General features: G+C 45.4%; 1 protein-coding gene across 1 annotated transcript in view; it reads right to left on the bottom strand.

Annotated features, from left to right (window-relative positions):
• Positions 1-17554, bottom strand: part of LOC142568310 (uncharacterized) — a 47477-nt gene that overhangs the window by 11777 nt on the left and 18146 nt on the right. Inside the window, exon 3 of the mRNA XM_075678307.1 lies at positions 13349-13606. Coding sequence (XP_075534422.1) covers positions 13349-13606 — 258 coding nt within the window. The remainder of the gene's footprint in view (positions 1-13348; positions 13607-17554) is intronic.

The raw sequence follows: 17554 nt of genomic DNA, 5'->3' as shown, positions 1-17554 counted from the left end.
AGTGTTCTTGTATTTCGCCCCCATCGAAATGTGGACGCCATAATCGGGATTTGATCTTGTGACCTCGTGCTCAGCAGCGCAACACCATAGCCACTAAGCAACTACGGCAGGTTCCTAACTTCACGTCATTATATGTTAACGTCCACAAAATTGTATTAAGAGCAGCAGCAGCTTAATTCATTAGTTTCGATAACAATGGTCTGAACCGCACAGAAGGATCTCTCTTCGTAACTAGGACGACAGGGGATGCCCATGGACTGTTGGAAGGTCGTATCACCTCGCGGCGAAGCATGTTGTTAACTTGTTCATTGATTACACGACGTTCTGCAGGAGATACACGATACGGACATGGCCACAATGGCGGTTGCGGGCCAGTATTGATGCAATGTGTAAGTTCGCATCTGGCCCAGCGAAGATTGCCCTACGTCGAAAGCAGAACGAAATTTTTCTAAAAGGCACAAAAGCTGAGACCGCTGGACCGGTGTAAGGGCATCGGCAACAGAAGAACCGAACACATCACTGGGCGATAGTTCACACGTAGAAACAGCACTGAGCGCACTGGCACTAGCACAGTATTTGTCATTGGGCACGTCCACAACTTGCACGTCTTCGATCGCTTCTACATTGCCAAGACATTCCCCTCGGAGCAGTAACACAGTGTATGGAAACGGGTTGCAAACGAAAACGGTGCTGTTGCCCTGTGTGATGTCCACTGTCGCAGAAGGCAGCAGCAGACCTTTCCGAGTGGGAAAGCGGTCAGATGGAGACTGTAGTGCAACAGCGTCCGAGATTCTACTGCAGGACAAGGACACAACCGTTGAGACGTTCAGAGGAATGTGGGTGTCGGCTTGGACAAGTAGTCTCCTCGAAAGCGAAGGATTGTCGGTGAGCGGCCAATCTAACAACGGCGAGATTTCTATTTTGGCCCGTGCGCAATGAGTAACTGCATTGTGGTGAGAGAGAAAATCCCAGCCAAAGATAACGTCATGAGAGCACGAGGAAAGGATGATGAATTCTATGGCGTATAGGACGTCGGCAATGACAACACAAGCAGCGCAAGCCGCCAAGGGGTGAACGTGCCGAGTACTGGATGTGTGGAGGGACAGACCAGAAGGGGGCCTTGCGACTTTCCGAAGTAAGCGGCAAAGCTTTCAGATTTTGACGATGTCGCAGCCCTTGCCTCTTGGACTGAGACAATTAGTTTTCCTCGTCCCTACGGGGCGAGGTCGCATCGGCGACAGAGAGCGACGACGTGGAAAAGGTGAACGGCGGGTAGTTGCGGTCGGGTGCATAGTCGGCGACATAGCCGACAGGGGGCCATAATATGGACGGTTGGACTGGCTTGTCGCGGGTGGTGTGGTGCTAGGTGGCTGCACATGATTACAAAAACATGGGACGTGACTGGCATAGTCGCATGCAAAGCATAATGGCCGGTTGTCAGGTGTATGCCACCAGCTCGCTGAGGCAGCTCCCATCCATGTCACAGGATGCGTTGTACGGGGCGGCTGCTGACATGAATGCACGGTGGGCGGCAGTCGGGGTCTAGGGACGAATCAGCGGCAGTCAGGGTCTTAGAGTGGCTGGGTCCTCGCAACGACTTCAGTGCAGCTGAGTGGTGCAGTCGCCAGGACCTGTTGGGGCGGCGCAACGACGTCAGCGTAGCTTAGTGGTGCAGCCACAAGATGTTGGCTCTGGTCTGGCAAGACCTAAATGATTTCCCGCTCGATTGCCTTCGTCTAATCCACAACAAGAAATAGTCAATCCCAGATATATCAAACGTGATGGGGATTGCAAAATAGTTTGATATATCGATAATTCAAAATAAGAAATATGCCTATGTAAAGCTTATCTGAGATCTTTGCATGTGTTGGACAATTTCCCGAGATTTTAATGTTAAAAGCGGGAACTTATAGATTTGCTTCTCCGAGGCTGTGTCGAACAAAGAAAAGTGGACTTCAATTTTTTTTTTTGCTCATGAATGCTGCAAGTCACTCGCGCTGCAGAATGGTCTCTGATATAGTACTGATCGCAACGCTAACCCTAAAAGCCTGCGTCACCCAGACACTAGATCGCAGTGCACCTCGCGTGCGTTGAAGTGCTTGCTGCATGTTTTTATACAAGTTAGAAATAGATGCATCGCAGAAACAAACTAGCTTGTATGGACACGTGCTGCGCCACCATCAGTGCACTTGTACTATGGATCGTGCATGAACGTGCTTGGGCGCGTGTCTGTTACTATGCCGAATACCATCAACACGCCACTTAAACAGCCAACCATCATACATGGGCAGTGAGCTAGGTGGAATGTTTTGTCAGGCTTTGTAATTAAACGACTTCCTGTCGGAACCAGTTGTCCTCGCTTCTCAACTGTCTTAAAAAGTCTGCACATCTCTTCTTGCGTGCCACTCACCACTCTGACGTGTTTTGGCCAGTATGCACCTTCATTCTTGGCCCTTTTCCTCCGGCCCGTGTCGGCGACTACTGACAGGACACATTGATTGATGCATGGTGTTTAATGGCACAAGGGCCAGTTATGGTCAAAGAGCACCACAACATATGGTAATGAAATGCGCAAGTAAAATATATGAAATTATCAAATTAGTTGCAAATGTAGATGTGATGTGGCTGTAAGGAGGCCTAAAAACGGGACACTGTAAACTGCGTAAAATATATAAGTATCAAAATAATGACAATGACTCATGACAGAAAAGCTCATAAAAGTTTCGGTATGAAGAAGTGATATAATAGGATGCATACAAGCACTGCTGCCTCCACAGGGCTCTTGAAGTAAAGCATGAGCTGAGAGGCACGTGCTATAAAAACTTAACTATAACTAAACTATAAAAACTATAAAAAGTATAGGTACAGCCTCAAAGGCTACACATGACCCAGCCAAATGATTTCCAAGATATTAACTTAATCTAAAAAGCCAAAAACTGTTTCTGGGTAAAAAAGGCAGTCTGTTACTAAGAAAAAAACGCTAGGTGAAGTGAAACATGCTGAGGATACGCAGAATAAAAGTACATTTTACGCTCAATTTCTATTTCCTTGCACTGGACGAGGACATCGACAACTTTAAGGCTGTTACCATACCTTCCACATGGGGGAGGATCGCCTCCAGTCAGTAGGTGAGAGAGGTTGCCGAAGGTTTGACTTATTCTTAATCGACAGAGGAACACTTTCTTGTATTGTGTTTTCTCCGATACCCAGCGCCCTAATACGAGTTTGATCAAGTGCAGTTTATTGGATACCTTGGAATCTCGCTGTTTCTGCCATTGCTTCTTCAGCTGGTGGCGCAAGCATAGTTTAAGGTCTGTAGCTGGGGGGGGGGGGGGGGGAATGGAAATGTTTGTGTAGGTGTTGCTAAAAGCTACTGAGGTAGTTCTCATCAGCAGCTTCATTGGCTTTTATGCCACTGTGGCCAGGCACTCAACAAAGGATGATGACTTGTTTATCCATATAAGCAGAGCATAGCGACAAATATGGCTCGTTAAAAACATTGTTCTTACATTTTTGTAAACTCATTAGGCCTCGGACTACACTCAATGAGTGCATAAACACAATAGCCCTAGTGAGGTTTGTCTACTTACTGTGTTAACATGCTTAACAGCAGAAAGGATTACGTATGCTTCCGCAGTATAAATAGTTGCATGTGGGTTCAATGTACCGGATATTAAAAACGATAGTCCTAGTGCTGTGTAAGCAACACCAGGAGGAGACTTCGAAGCAGCTGTATAAAATTCAGCACATCCTTAAGCTCAGAAAATGCTAATATATATGTGCCTCAAGTGCTTGTTTTGATGTTTCTAAGAAAGAGATGTCACACTGGATAGTCTGCCACTCCCAAGGCGGTGGAACCCTAGTACGAGCCATTGGAACACTCTTTAAAAGAGGACGCCAGTTTCTTCTGACAGTGCTTCCAATTGGAGGGACAAAGGAGGTGTAGTGGCTGGGCTGTTATGGAACCACCTGGCTCCAGACAAGTTGAGATCAACTGAATGACATGGATGGTCTACAGCTGATTTTACCTTCAAAGCATAGGAAAACCTTAGATATGTCCCTTGGAAGTATAAAGACCATTCGTTAGATTCAATGCGCAGGCTTTGCACTGGACTAGTCCTGAAGGCGGCTGAAGCAAGGCCTAAGTAGTGGATAGGATCTAACATTTTCAAAGCACTAGGCATAGCAGAATTATAGACTATGGCTCCGTAGCCAAGACGTGATAATATTAGACTTTTGTACAAGCTCATAAGGCATTTCTTGTCGCTTCCCCAGGATGTGTGTGACAAGAGTTTCAGCAGATTCACAGTCTTGAGGCACTTTGCCTTACAATACTTCATGTGAGGAACAAAACTTAACTTGCCGTCCAAAAGGATCCCTAAAAATTTGTGTTCACGGCTCACAGATAGCCGTTCTCTATTGAGGTCTATTCTGGCAGTATACTTCTCTTCTTAGAGAACAGGACGCACATACTTTGTGGGTTTAGTTTAAAACCGTTCTCGTCTGCCCACTAAGACAATTTATTTAAGCCAAGCTGTACTTGTCACTCGCAGATACTTAGATTACATGATTTGCAACCTATCTGAATGTCATTCACATATACACAATAAAACATAGTACATGGTATGAATGTGTGCAGCAAGTTCATTTTTACAATAAAAAGAGTGCAGTTCAACACACCACCTTGTGGAACACCAGCGTCTTACGTAAAAGGACAAGACAGAATGTTACCAACTCTAACACGGAATGTGCAATAGGAGAGGTAACTCCGAATCACATTCAGGAAGTCGCTTCGGACTCCCATTTCAGACAGATCACGGAGGATTCCAAAGCGCCAAGTTGAGTCATACGCATTCTCCATATCTAAAAATACTCGCAAGAAAAACTGTTTATAACAACGCATCACGGATGTTTGCCTTGATGTGGACAAGGTGATCTGTTGTGGATCTACCTTCCCTAAAACTGCACTGTAAGGGATCGAGTATTTTGTTGCTTTCAATAAAATGGATTAGGCACCAGTTAATCATTTTCTCAGAGTTTTCATAGACAACTTGTCAGAGCTATATGCCTATAACTAGTGGATGGGGAAAGGTTCTTGCCCTCATTGAGAATAGGAATCATGACTGCTTCTTTCCAGGCTGATGCAATGTAGCAGGCAGAGAACGTGGAGTTAAAGAGTGACAGTAGTGTTCGGTGGGTTTCAGAGTGCAAGTGCTTGACCATTTCATACATTATTCTGTCACTTCCTGGAGCCAACTTGTTACAACAATTCAGTGAGGCCTGGAACTCCGCCATGGTAAATGGACGATCGTACACTTCACTGTGTGTGTCTTTCTGACCCAGAGGCAGTCGCTGGTATTTCAGAAATGTTCTCCTAGACAATCTGCCTGGTCCTCAAGAGTGTCTCCTTGTGTACTTACTAAAGGTAGAGGATGAGTTTGTGGCCTTTTAGTTTGTTTACCCAGTTTCAGGCTTTTCGTTCGTCTGTATAAGATCTGATGCAACTTACATATTTTTTCCAACTTTCCTGTTTAGCGCAGCGGTGTGTTTTTCTACCTTGCGACTTAATCACCTTGAAATTAATAAGGTTGTCTGTGGTTGGGGAGTTGAGGAGGAAATTCCAAGCTTTGTTTTGCTTTTTAGGGCTTCCCTACACTCCATTGAGGAACATGTGTAGAGCACTCAATCTTTTGCAAGGTTTAGAATGATGGGGAAGTGATCACTTCCATAAAGGTTATTTATCACATCCTACTCCAGATATGGCACAAATGTACTGGACACTATACTTAGGTCTATGCAAGAAAATGTTTTGTGTGTAGGGCTGTAGAATGTTGGTTCTTTCTTGTTAAGCACGGAGGCACTTGAAGAGAATAGGATGTTTTCTATTGGCCACTCTCTCGCACCACGGCGAGTCTCCCCACAAAGTGTTACATGTGTTTAAATTTCTAACAACTATGTATGGTGCTGGAAGTTAATCTATGTAGTTTTGAAATTTGGCTTTATTAAGTAGATAATTAGGAGGGATGCAAACAGAGATGATAGTGACTAGCTTGTCAAACAACACCCCTCGAACAGCAACTGCTTCTAGGGGCATACGAAGTTTTAATTCCCGACAGGCGACACCTCTGTCGACTATGATAGCCACACCAACGGATGACACGACAGAGTCATCACGGTCTTTACGAAACATAACATATTGTCGGAGAAAATTTGTTTGCGTGGGCTTTAGATAGCACAGCACCTTTGGATTATACTTATAGAGGAGTTCTTCGATGTCATCGAGGTCGTGGAGGAGATCTCTGACATTTCAGTGTAATATTTGTGTAGCCATGTTGAATGTGGTTTTTGTGTTGTGCGTTTAAGAAAAAGGAGTTAGCTCATACATGTCTTTCTGGGCACCGTGATGCGAGGTTTGTCTTTTCTACGGCGGTTGAGAGAGTCACGCCGCTCTTTCAGTGCTAAGGGTGCCGTCTGAATGGGTGCTGTGTCCATCACCTCTTCCGAGGCGCTGGACACCTGCTCTTTCAAGCGGTTTGTTTGGTTTGAAGGCCTCACCTCGGGAGACAAGACTCTGGAAGTCGCCAACCCGAAAGTCAATGGCCCCTTCTGGGACAGTGGAGCAGCGACAGCTGCAGCCACCAAGGGGGCAGATAGCGTCACCGCCGGCTCACTGTGTGCAGGCCAGACAGCTGCTGCAAGTCGTTATGGCACTGGCCCCCCAATGCGTGACTTCAGCAAAACTGACTTCAGGCAAGTAGGACACCCACCTGCATGCTTACTTGAAAGATATTTTCTTTTACTTTGACTGTTGCAATTTCTTTTTCAATTATGGGCATGACCTCGAGTATGTGGTGTGCTCCCCATCAGAGTTCACACAGTGGAGAGAGTTTTCACATGATTCAGAGGAGGGCTCATGAGCACTGCGCTTAGCACAAGTTTGGGGGCCTCAATAGTTCTGTGAACTGTGGCCAAATTACTGGCATTTGAAACATCGCAGAGTGTTTGGGACATATGGTCTGACCCTGATCTTCACATACCCAGTATTAGATGCTTTGTTTTGAACTCTTTTCTGTTGCACCTTAGCAGAATTCTCTTAACATTGATTATGTTTTGCTTGCTCCAGCTTGATCATAGTTCAGCTTCTGTGAGCTCTATCAGGTCATCGGAAACAACACCACAGGTGGTGTTCATTGTGTGGTGCGGGGTCACTGTCACTGGGACTTCTCCAAACAATACAAGGTTAAGCAGTTTCTCATGTTGCTTTTTATCGCAGAATTCCAAAAGCAGATCACTGCTAGCCATCTTTGATGCTTCATAGTCTGGTCCAAGTGCCTCAGTTGGGGATTGCGAAACAAAAGGTAGCTTGTTCGTGCTTGTTTTCTTGTTTTTCAGAGTGGATGACATGAAATCGGGGGGGGGGGGGGGGGGGGGAGGATTCTTTTTTGTAACAAAAAATTCGAAGACTTTATCGGTGTGCCCCTCTTCAGGGGGCGATCAGGTAGGGGGGGAAGGAACTAGACATAAGCGAGTGTGTACATTTCGGCAGTAACGGCAGCCACCCACCATGGAGCCCTACAAGGGGACCCTGCAGAACCTGTAAAACAGGCACTGCAAACGCCAGCTGTACGTTACCACTATAACTGAATATGACGTAACCTAGGTTGGCTACTCACACAGGGTTAACCCTCCCTGCCTAGAAGATAGGAAGTAATACAGAAGAGAGGAGAAGACAGGGAAGATTGAAAGTGAGAGAGAAAGACAGATTAGAGAGGAGGATAGGAAAGGCAACTACCAATTTTTCCTGGGTGGGTCAGTCTGGGCGTGCCGAGGCCAAAGGGGCATGTTGCCTCTGCCGAGGGGCTGTAAAAGTCCAAACTGGCATTGGCTAAACCTCCAGGATCCCCTTTTGCGCAGACACGGCTAAACCACGCACAGTTAAGCGCAGGAGAGTGCAACCCTCGTGTGCTCGGGTACGTGGTGTCGCAACTCACAAAATGACTGCTTACGCAGACGCCCGTGGGGCGTCTCCGTGTGTGTCATGTCAGCCCCCTGTGGGGCTGACATGACACACACACTGTTAGTTTTGAAAGTGGCTTTCAGGTTGCGGAACATCCGAGTCCATTCCCACTCCCGCATAACCGTGCAAGCACAAATGAAATGCGTTCAGCACAGACCTAAAAATCACAAAGTGACGAGTTTTGCACGCCGCTGCCACAATGGCCTTTCCGTGAAGTGCAGATGTGGCATGCGGTGGTTTTGTTCAATTCAAATTGTAATGTAAAAATGTGTCGGATTAGTTTTGGACGTTCGCAGAATCCTGGAATGCCATTTGTTGGAAGGCCTTGTCTGCAAGGCAAATCCGGTGGCACAGCTCCTGTTCAGCACCCTATGCCCGGGGCCACTCAGTGAAAAGATTGAGTGCCATCCATGCTTTCTTGCAGAAGGCATAATGAACTGGGAGGCCTTTCGCAGCGAGATGCAGACAAAGCATTCACTCCCCGCTGCGGCGCTTTTCATGATAGTGTCGTCCCAGTGCAGGCGACGCTATCAGCCGTGGGGGCAGAGTGGACCAAAAGTGTGGCTAACTTCACTTAATTCGTACCGCCTATGTGAAGATACTCGACTGGCATGAAACCGTATCATTTGTCACCGACTCCCAAATCCATCAAATAGAATTGTTTTCTCAGTCAAACTTGCTTTTTTAAATTGCCCAATAATTAAGAAAACTATGTGGCTCCTTTTCATGTAAGAAAAATCGAGCAGCAACTGTGCTTATTTGCATAAAAGGTCTTATTTCAATACAACGAAATTTATATATAATGAAGCAAATTGCCAATTTTACCTACTTTGTTATATCAAGGTTTAATTGTATTTCTATCACTTCTTGGGTGAAATATCCATGCACATTTGATTTTATTGAAAACAAAAATGGAGTGACCGAAAACACGCTTATAGTACAAGAATATATACTGCTGGCATTTTTAGGGGATTGCTATAACAGTAATATTCGTGCCAGCTGGCATAAATGCCCACTGTGTTCTAGTGGTTGTAGTGCATTTCGCAGTGCCTGGTGACAAAAAGAAAAGGAGCAAATGACACTGCTAATCATACAATCTCACGGTGAGCATAAATGGTGAAAACATTGTGCTTTACTGCAGAAACAGCGCATTGCTGCAATCAGCAACACCAACATTGGCTATACTGCCTTTATTTAAAGCAGAATGATGTCTGCTAGAGTAAAGTGGCGCGTAACTTGTTCATTTTATTAAAAGCGGTGTCCGTTGTCAAATGTTTAGCACCAACGAGAGTTTCGATACAAGTGAAATTCACCTGCAGTGCATGGCTACCAAAGGAGCAGTGCGAACTGGCTTGGTCATGCTTGCATTGCAGCTGATGGTGCTACAAATATCAGCATATTTTTTTTTCTGTGAAATAATACAGAGGGTCAAGTGGCAACAATGATAACAAAACATTGCAGTTTGGGAGTGCCAGTGGTTTGTCCCAAAGTTCCATCAGCTATAGCATCTAAGTGAACTGGAAAAGGATAGAAACAACATCTACGTCAAGCAATCTGCGGTGGTGAGGCTGCCAGCAACACTAGAGCATAGCTGGGACCACTCCTCTGTCACTGAAGGGCTAAGCTGCTGTGCACCAGGGAGATCTCATAGGAAGATCTCTTGTTTTACAGGGACAACTCACCGTTTAACAGCAAGACTGGCATCGGTTGGCAGCCCGGCAGCCCACAAACGGTGTGTGGCAAGTTGCCAGGCCGCTAATGTGGACACACCTTTAATCCTTGTGCAGTGGACACCATACATGGTTTCAAAGCAATCAACTTAACTCTGCTTACGAAGGAACTCTGTCTATTTGAGTACAGAATATGCAGAAATGGAACAAGTGATCGCTTACTTGAAATGCAACGGCATTTATAGCTTCTTCACTCATCAATTCTATTTCGCTGCACCCTGAGCCACCATTGTCAGGCACAATTTTTTCAATGTCGAAAACAATTTGCTGAATGCAATCCTCGCCCTTGTTGAGTCAGTTTGCATGAAAGAACTCTTCCAGTAAGTCTATCCTTTTGAAGCCGCTCCGCAACACGACACTATTGGCTGTACAGTCGAACCCATTTATAACAATATTCAAGTGCCACGAACGTTCCATTGTTATAACCGATAATTGTTGCAACTGGGTTACATGAAAAAATCTAAATAGGGGGATGGCAGAGCTGATACGAGAAAAATATATGGGCAGGGAGGCCAGTGCCCCTCCCCACCACCTTCCTCCGCCTGGCTGCTGATTGTGTTCACTCATTTAACTGCTTCCTGGGTGCTCCGATCGCGTGTAACAAGCCGCGGCTGTTGGCGTTAAAGAATGGCACTGCTACAACTGCAAAGAGGTGTCATGGGTAGCAAGCGATATGCGAGCACTGCCAAGGCATCACTTTGGTGGCCCCTAAAGGGGCCTTTTAAAATTGCGAGAAGGCTGCCGCGGCAGCCTGTTAACTTGAGAAATCCAAAAGAAATGCTGAGGAGAGATCACCACAAGCATCTCGCCACGTACTTCTCACTGGCTCGAACGAGAAAAGTCGATGTCCGTCAGTCATGCATAGTTTACACGAAGCTTGCCGACATCCTTCTTCAAGGCATCAAAGCGCTCCACGTAGAGCAGCGGAAGGTTCCTCGTGAAAACAAAGCCCCAGAGAGACAATCATGCCGGGCCTCCTGTGAGGACAACGTTGAGGCAGCCTGCCCTACTGTGTCATCGCTGCCATCATCACCGTCGCTATCCGATGCAAGCATGTTTGCGACGATAGTCTCATTGGTTAGAAGCACTTAGTTTCTGAATCTATAGCCGTGCGCTTTCTTTTCACCGGCAACCATGTGCATTGCCGATGATCAGAAAGCGGATCAGCCATCTTCCATTTCGGCGGAGAGTCAAGCGAAGTTGAGAAATTGTGTGGCCAGGAATGGCTTCGACACAACCAACAAAAATGAACACAAGCGATTAAGCTGTTCGCAGAACTGCACTGAATGAGGAGAAACGAGCAACATGTGAGCAATCTGCTTGCGGAACAGTTGGCGCGGTCCATTTGTGTTTCGGAAGGTGGGCTGGCATAGAGCTATTGGCCCAGCCCATTCATGTTCGGAGGGGTGGAAGGGCGATGGGAGAGAGCCGCGTGGAGATGGCTGGAAAATGAGCGCATGGCGGCTGGAGCAGCGGCCCATCGTGCAGTGGCTTGAATTTCTCGGTTTCTTTTTTTAATTTCAAGGATTTCGCATTTCACTACCTTTCGGCTCGGACACCCAGCAGCCAGACTTCATAATTAAAACAGATAATGCGGCGTCGGGGCATTGTAGTAAATGGGTTATTTCACCATGGAAAACATACAAAAGTCGACGGTGCAGCAGCTTCTCATTGTTATAACCGATATATTGTTAAAACCGGTATCATTATAAGTGGGTTCGACTGTATACGCTTGCAGGTGCTGTTGGCACCAATATAGTTTTCTGTGCAATACACTTGTACGGCGTTTTTCTCAAGTAAATTCGTCTTTGATGATCATAGCCTCTTAACCATTTTCAATATTCACCCGTGCCCACACTTCACTCAGTGAAGTGACACACACACACACCAAACTTGCTAAGATTGCAGCTCCATAAAACGTAAGGACAATGTGATCCTGGTGCCCCCCCCCCCCCCCCGTTTGTTTGCGTGATGAAAAGTTACGCTTTTTCACTCATGGCACTGAGGGTCATTTTCACGAGTGCCCCATAGCTCGGGCGCCACCAGCTCGACGTGCATGTCGTGCCATGATTCTAGCCAAGTGGGCGCACCAAAACTTCCAGCCAAAATGCCCCGCCCGAAGAAGCTGCTGTTCCAGGCACAATTCTAGGAGTGCAAACGTAAGCTTGCTGAAGCTAGAAAAATGGCAATGCCTATCTCAGGTCCCCACCAGCTCTGTGCACGTCGGCACCTTGTGCTGCAATGATTCGTGCAACACTTCAAATTACGTAGATGTCAACTACAATTGGAGTTTGCAAAATGTTTTAGTGACTTCGAATCGTATGTTTCCTCATTGGTATGTTTTTTCTTGCTTGTTTTTCCAAAAAGTATCAATGAGGTTCTACTGTATATTTGAATACCAAAGTTGTCGCCAGGGACGGAAACTGACGAGAAACCAAGCATTTTTTAGTGTAGTCATAAGAATAAACTTATTTCTTTTCTATTTTGTGCTGCCAAGGCTACCATATTTACTCACATAATGATCACACTTTTTTGACAAAACAATTGACGCAAATTCAGGGGTGTGATCATTACGCGGGTTAAATTTCCCGTAAAAAAAAATTTTTTTTCAACCCACATTTGCTGCGGGATAACAGGACAACAAATAGGCAGCTGCCGCTGTATGTAGTGCGAGACACCAAAACAAAAATGGCGGCCGGCGGAGCGAGCCGAACGTGACTTTTTCTTCTCGTGAGTACAATATGTGCTTTGAAACAGTTTCTTCCGTATGAGTAATGAATAATATCATTAATATCGGCAAGTTCGCGGCAATAACGTAGCCATGTCCACTTTGAGGGGACAGAAACAGATGGGCGCGCTTAGCTGCCAGTGACAAACACATGGCGGGCATGCTGCGGAAACTGCAGCATTTCTCTTCACTACTACACTAATACGGCACGTTTCCGCTAAGGGTGGGCGAATATCTTAGCTGTGTTACAAGCATCGGCGTATGAATAGGGTACACTTTTAACGTATCAGTGTAAACGTGGCTGCTATCATTGCCGATGCCGGTTTGTTGCGTGCCCACGAGTGCAGACAAGAAGAATCGAAAGGCGCCTTTTTTGTTGTTGTTAACCGCAACCATTATAAAGCCTACACATAATAAAGGCAAGTTTGATTGCAGCTTTTCTTTTTGGCATGGAAGTGTGAAAAGTGATAAAAGGAATGAAATGGCGCATCTGCTTAAGAATGTTTGGTGCGTGCAGACCGCTTGGTTTGTCTTGAGTCGTTCACGTAGCATTCGACAGATGGTAAGTGCGATCATTATTAGTTAGACTTTGCACATGACATATTGCTGCGGCAAGTTCGGGGTGCGATCATTACACAGGAAATAAAAAGAATCTAATTTTGACAACAAAATTCAGGGGTGCGATCATTATGCGAGTAAATATGGTATATGCAAGATTTTATGGTACACAACTTAATACAAATCGATACACAAAGTCTGTATGCTGCCTACACAGCATGCACTTGTGGGCAACGTGCGCGAACGAGGTCCAGTAGTGGCGGTATACGGCAAGAATATTACTGTGATCATGAAGCTACAGAAAATGCCATTTACCTGAGTTAGTATTTGGAGTCCTGGCACTAGGTGTCAGAACAGGTGATGCTCTCATCTCAGTCACAACAAAAGGTGGATCACCGACAATGTAACGGTGTTCGCCTTGTGTATTGGCAGGAACAAGGATGACATTTCCACCTGAAGTGGCCACAGTGAATGCTGGCCCAGTATTTACAGGTGATGTCAGCAATCTGGTCATGGCTGACGGAGTGACTTGCATGTGCTGTGCCTGCTCAGCCCAGCAGGCAAGGTTGGTGGCTGGAACAGCGTGAGAAAGGGCGTCAAGGGAGTGTTCACAAAAACAAGAACATGTACATTCTGCACTACAATATGGTCATACAATAATGGCACTACAGACAATCAAGAGTCTTTCTTAGTAGTACTTGTTTTGCTCTTGTTTGACTGCAGTGCTTCAAAGTCAGGCTTGGCAGTGCCCACATCTTATCCTTTACTTCGAACAGCACCCTGCTCCCTAGCCGTTTCTGGCAGATAGATGCTGCTCCCTCCCAGTGCCTCAAACATAAGCATTTGGCGTCGGACCTTCTTGAGGTTGCCACGCCCTCTAGCTGCATCTTTTTCACGGGTTGTTGTCTTATCATTTTGCCCTGTCTACGCTGTCATTTCATGCATCCAAGGCCTCCCATGTCGCGATCACACTGTTTCAGACTTATTGTTTATGTTGTGTCGCCTCTCCGATGCTGGTGACCAAAAATTGGTTTCTTTAAATGTTTTGTCGGTGTTTCGCTGAGTGCCAAATGAAATTTTCACTTGCTAGTTAAGAGCTTTCTGTCACTTTATGCGGTGTCTCTGCCTTGTCATTCCACAGTATCGACTGTCAACTTGACCCCAGTAGACAGACCGCATAACACTAGATTAATTCGTATCTCCTTTCTTGTGTGAGCTTTGAAAAGTGCGGCGCATTTCACATCAGTGCTTCATCTCAGTTCGTCAAAGCTCAGCCAGTGCAAGTTTCTTGGTGTAATAGCTGAAACATACAGCACCAAGCGAGTGCATTGTGTGGACTATTTAAAACTGCATACCAACAAAGCAAGTATCATATGTATTTTCGTAGCGTGAAAAGCTAGGACACTGCTGCGATGTAGACTTTTACAGAAACAACACCCATCGCAGAAACTGATTTTCTCTGCCTTTACTGCTTTTGTTGCATCCAAGAGTTGACATTGTAGTCATCTCATCTGTTAAAACCTGACGAAACTTGTATGTCCGATGAAGCAGCTGTGCAGGAACAGAACAGGTATGCTGAGCATCCTGAAATGTCACTTTTAAGCTACCAAAACCTTTTAAAGTTCGCTGTCACAAGTCTTATGCAAAACAGAAGCAGACATAGCTTCAAGAATTCCTGTAAAAAAAAAAAAAAGGATTAAGCATAACGTTAGCATATGGCATCAGCAGCGAGGCTTAAACATTGGCTCTGAGCTGCAGCACTTGCTCAGAGTGGTTGAGAAGCATGGGAAGCTTTTGATGCCTTCGAATCACCCATTGAACAATGCCAGTTGTTAACATTACTGCCTGGCAGACTTTCGCATCAAGAGATACAACATATCATTACGTTGGCATCATGTTACATGCTACAAAGAGAACTTAAAGGGCCCCTGAAACGGTTCGGACAAATTTTGTAGACGCGTAGGGTACAGCTTAAGTAGAACATTCGCACCACAATTTAAGTGAAGCATTACGTATTAATGGAGCTACAAGCGATTACAAGTTACCCTCTTCCCTAGCCATGCTTTTCCTCCTCAACTCGTTCGCCGAGTGATCGGGGCTAAGCTCCGCCTTCAATGGTTCTGCGTCACGATGCAACGTCACATCGTCCCCTTCCGGTTGTTTTGGAGCCCGCCCCCACCCGCGTGAAAAGTCTCCGCTAGCGGCTTGGCAGTCAACCTCAAGCGAGAGCTATCGAAGCAGCGTGCGTTGCGAGCATTCTGTCGTAGCGCCGAACGTGTCTGGTATTCCGGTAATCACACACTAGCAGAACGTTTCGACGGAACGGTGAAGGCATAAACTCAAGCTGAGGAAGGAACTTTAGCGTAGACGTACGTGAGCTGCCTGATCGGTCTCCATGGTCCAGCCACGTTGGTGCAGAGCTTAACCAGCCAAAGAAAGAGCTAATATTTCTCTAACCAAGTGTAAAACATTTTAAACATTTACAAAAAGAATGTTAACGATTACACTCCTGCGAAAAATTCACACCAGCAGCAAACAATACATTTTGTTACTGCTACTGTGTGTGGTTGAGCTCTATGCCATCAGGTGGCTGCACCGTGCAGACCATTCACATTTGTGTTTCTGTTCATCCCCTGAAACGACATGCAAGGGGACACAGCCAGGCACTGTCCCCTTGCGCTTGAGTTTGCACCGGACATGCATCGTACTTGCACCGGACTCGCAAAACGCTATTGAGTTAGTAATCTTCTGGTGTAAAGTGACGGCTGCAATCGTGCAAATCCTGGTGCCCATCGGATAGCGGCTGTCCAGTGCGCTGCAGCCAGTCTGCTCGTCTACTGGCTTGCAGAAGGACACGATGTCGCAGCTTGACATATTGCCAGTTGCTACGTTTACAGTCCACAACGCAACAAAGTCGAATCATAGTGCTCGCGAAAAGACAGACCGACACTGACTGCGGATTTCTCGTCAAAGACTGCGCACGTTGTAACACAAGCAGACAACACTTGCTGTGTGCCAGAAGTGCTTAAGTGTACTGAAAAATTGTTCTTTTGCATTCTCTTTATGTTACTTTCTTTTTATGAAAACAAATTAACTAACATCCCAACTATTACAAACATCATTTGTTTACCATAAAGTTGGAAAAATTATCGATCACGCGCCCTGGTCAGCCAATCAAATAGCTCGCCGCACTGACGTCATATGGGCGATTTCCGTCATATGGGTAGGGGCGGCTTAAAATTCCGCCGAGCAGTGTGCTGCGATCGGCAGCGATGTGAATTTTTAAAACTTTATAATAAATCACACGCTTTATGCGGAGCACTTAGATGTGTCAATTAATTATCAGAAGGACCTGCTCTAACGACTCAGTACATTTGTAGAAAATCGTCAAAATCGTTTCAGGGTCCCTTTAAGTTTCACCAAACCGACAGAGCGAGGTCGCTTCCTGACCCATATACAAGAAGGTGTCTCAGTGACGCAGATATACAGGCGGTTTTGGACAAATACACGAAAGATAAATTCAACTGCTCACAAGAAAGCTCAAAGAAAAAAGATGCCCCCCCACCAACGTAATCACAGTTAATTGGAAAAAACAATTTGTCCCAAAGCGCTTCACAATGCGACCTGTTCATGAAGCCTTCCATTTATTCAAGATTGCTCACGGTGACACTCGGACTGGCCACAAAATTCTACTCCTCGTGAGCAAAGTCAGTGCTGTGCACTTATTTGCATAAAGTATGCATGTGTGTGTGTGTATTGTGCCAACATGACGTGGAACTTGTGTGTGCTGGAATAGGTCATCATTACATATTTCTTGTTTTGCTTTGGGGCAACTAAGAAAAGAAATAATATTGTTTATTTTTCTTTTTACTGTAGAGACCTCATGATTTGTTCAATGCTTTTGAAACCAGAACCCTTTGTTAGCAACAAGATGTACATCGCTGCCCACACAACAGACATCTCAAGAAATAAGAAAAGCTGGTTGCGCTTGTAGCCGTAGAGGTCGAAAGTTGAATTTTTTATGACATTTTTTTTTATTTCCGTAAAACACATCACAGGCTTTAAGATCTGCTTTTTTGAAAGAAGTAAAAGATGTCCTGTGTTTTATTTGATGTTCAAAGTTTTACTTTTTTGCCTAATGGGTGGGATTCCTTATATGAAAAATGCTATCTTGTAAAACAAATTCCTGGTCACAGTGAGAGCATAGTACATCTATGTTCCAAGCAAGTTTTGCCGTCATTGTGTTATTTTAATAGCTTGTGAGAGAGAAGGATGTGAATTTATGCAAAATTGCTACATCAGCCAAGTTTCAGATTTTTTGGTCGGAAACTAAAACACTTTGTAACAAATGTATTAACAAATTAAGATACACATTGAGCTCACACAGGGAACGACTTTTGGGCAATACTTGCCTAAATCTGCAAGATCTGAAATGGAGGCAAAACAAGTGCTTGGCAGCGGAGAACCTCAGGATTCTTTTTCTTTAGAATAATCTTTTTTTTTTTCGAAAGCTTAGCACTG

Source organism: Dermacentor variabilis, unplaced genomic scaffold (genome assembly GCF_050947875.1).
Source record: "Dermacentor variabilis isolate Ectoservices unplaced genomic scaffold, ASM5094787v1 scaffold_18, whole genome shotgun sequence".
Taxonomy (NCBI): Eukaryota; Metazoa; Arthropoda; class Arachnida; order Ixodida; family Ixodidae; genus Dermacentor; species Dermacentor variabilis.
Note: the sequence above shows the minus strand (reverse complement) of the source record. Positions and strands in the feature narration are given on the sequence as shown.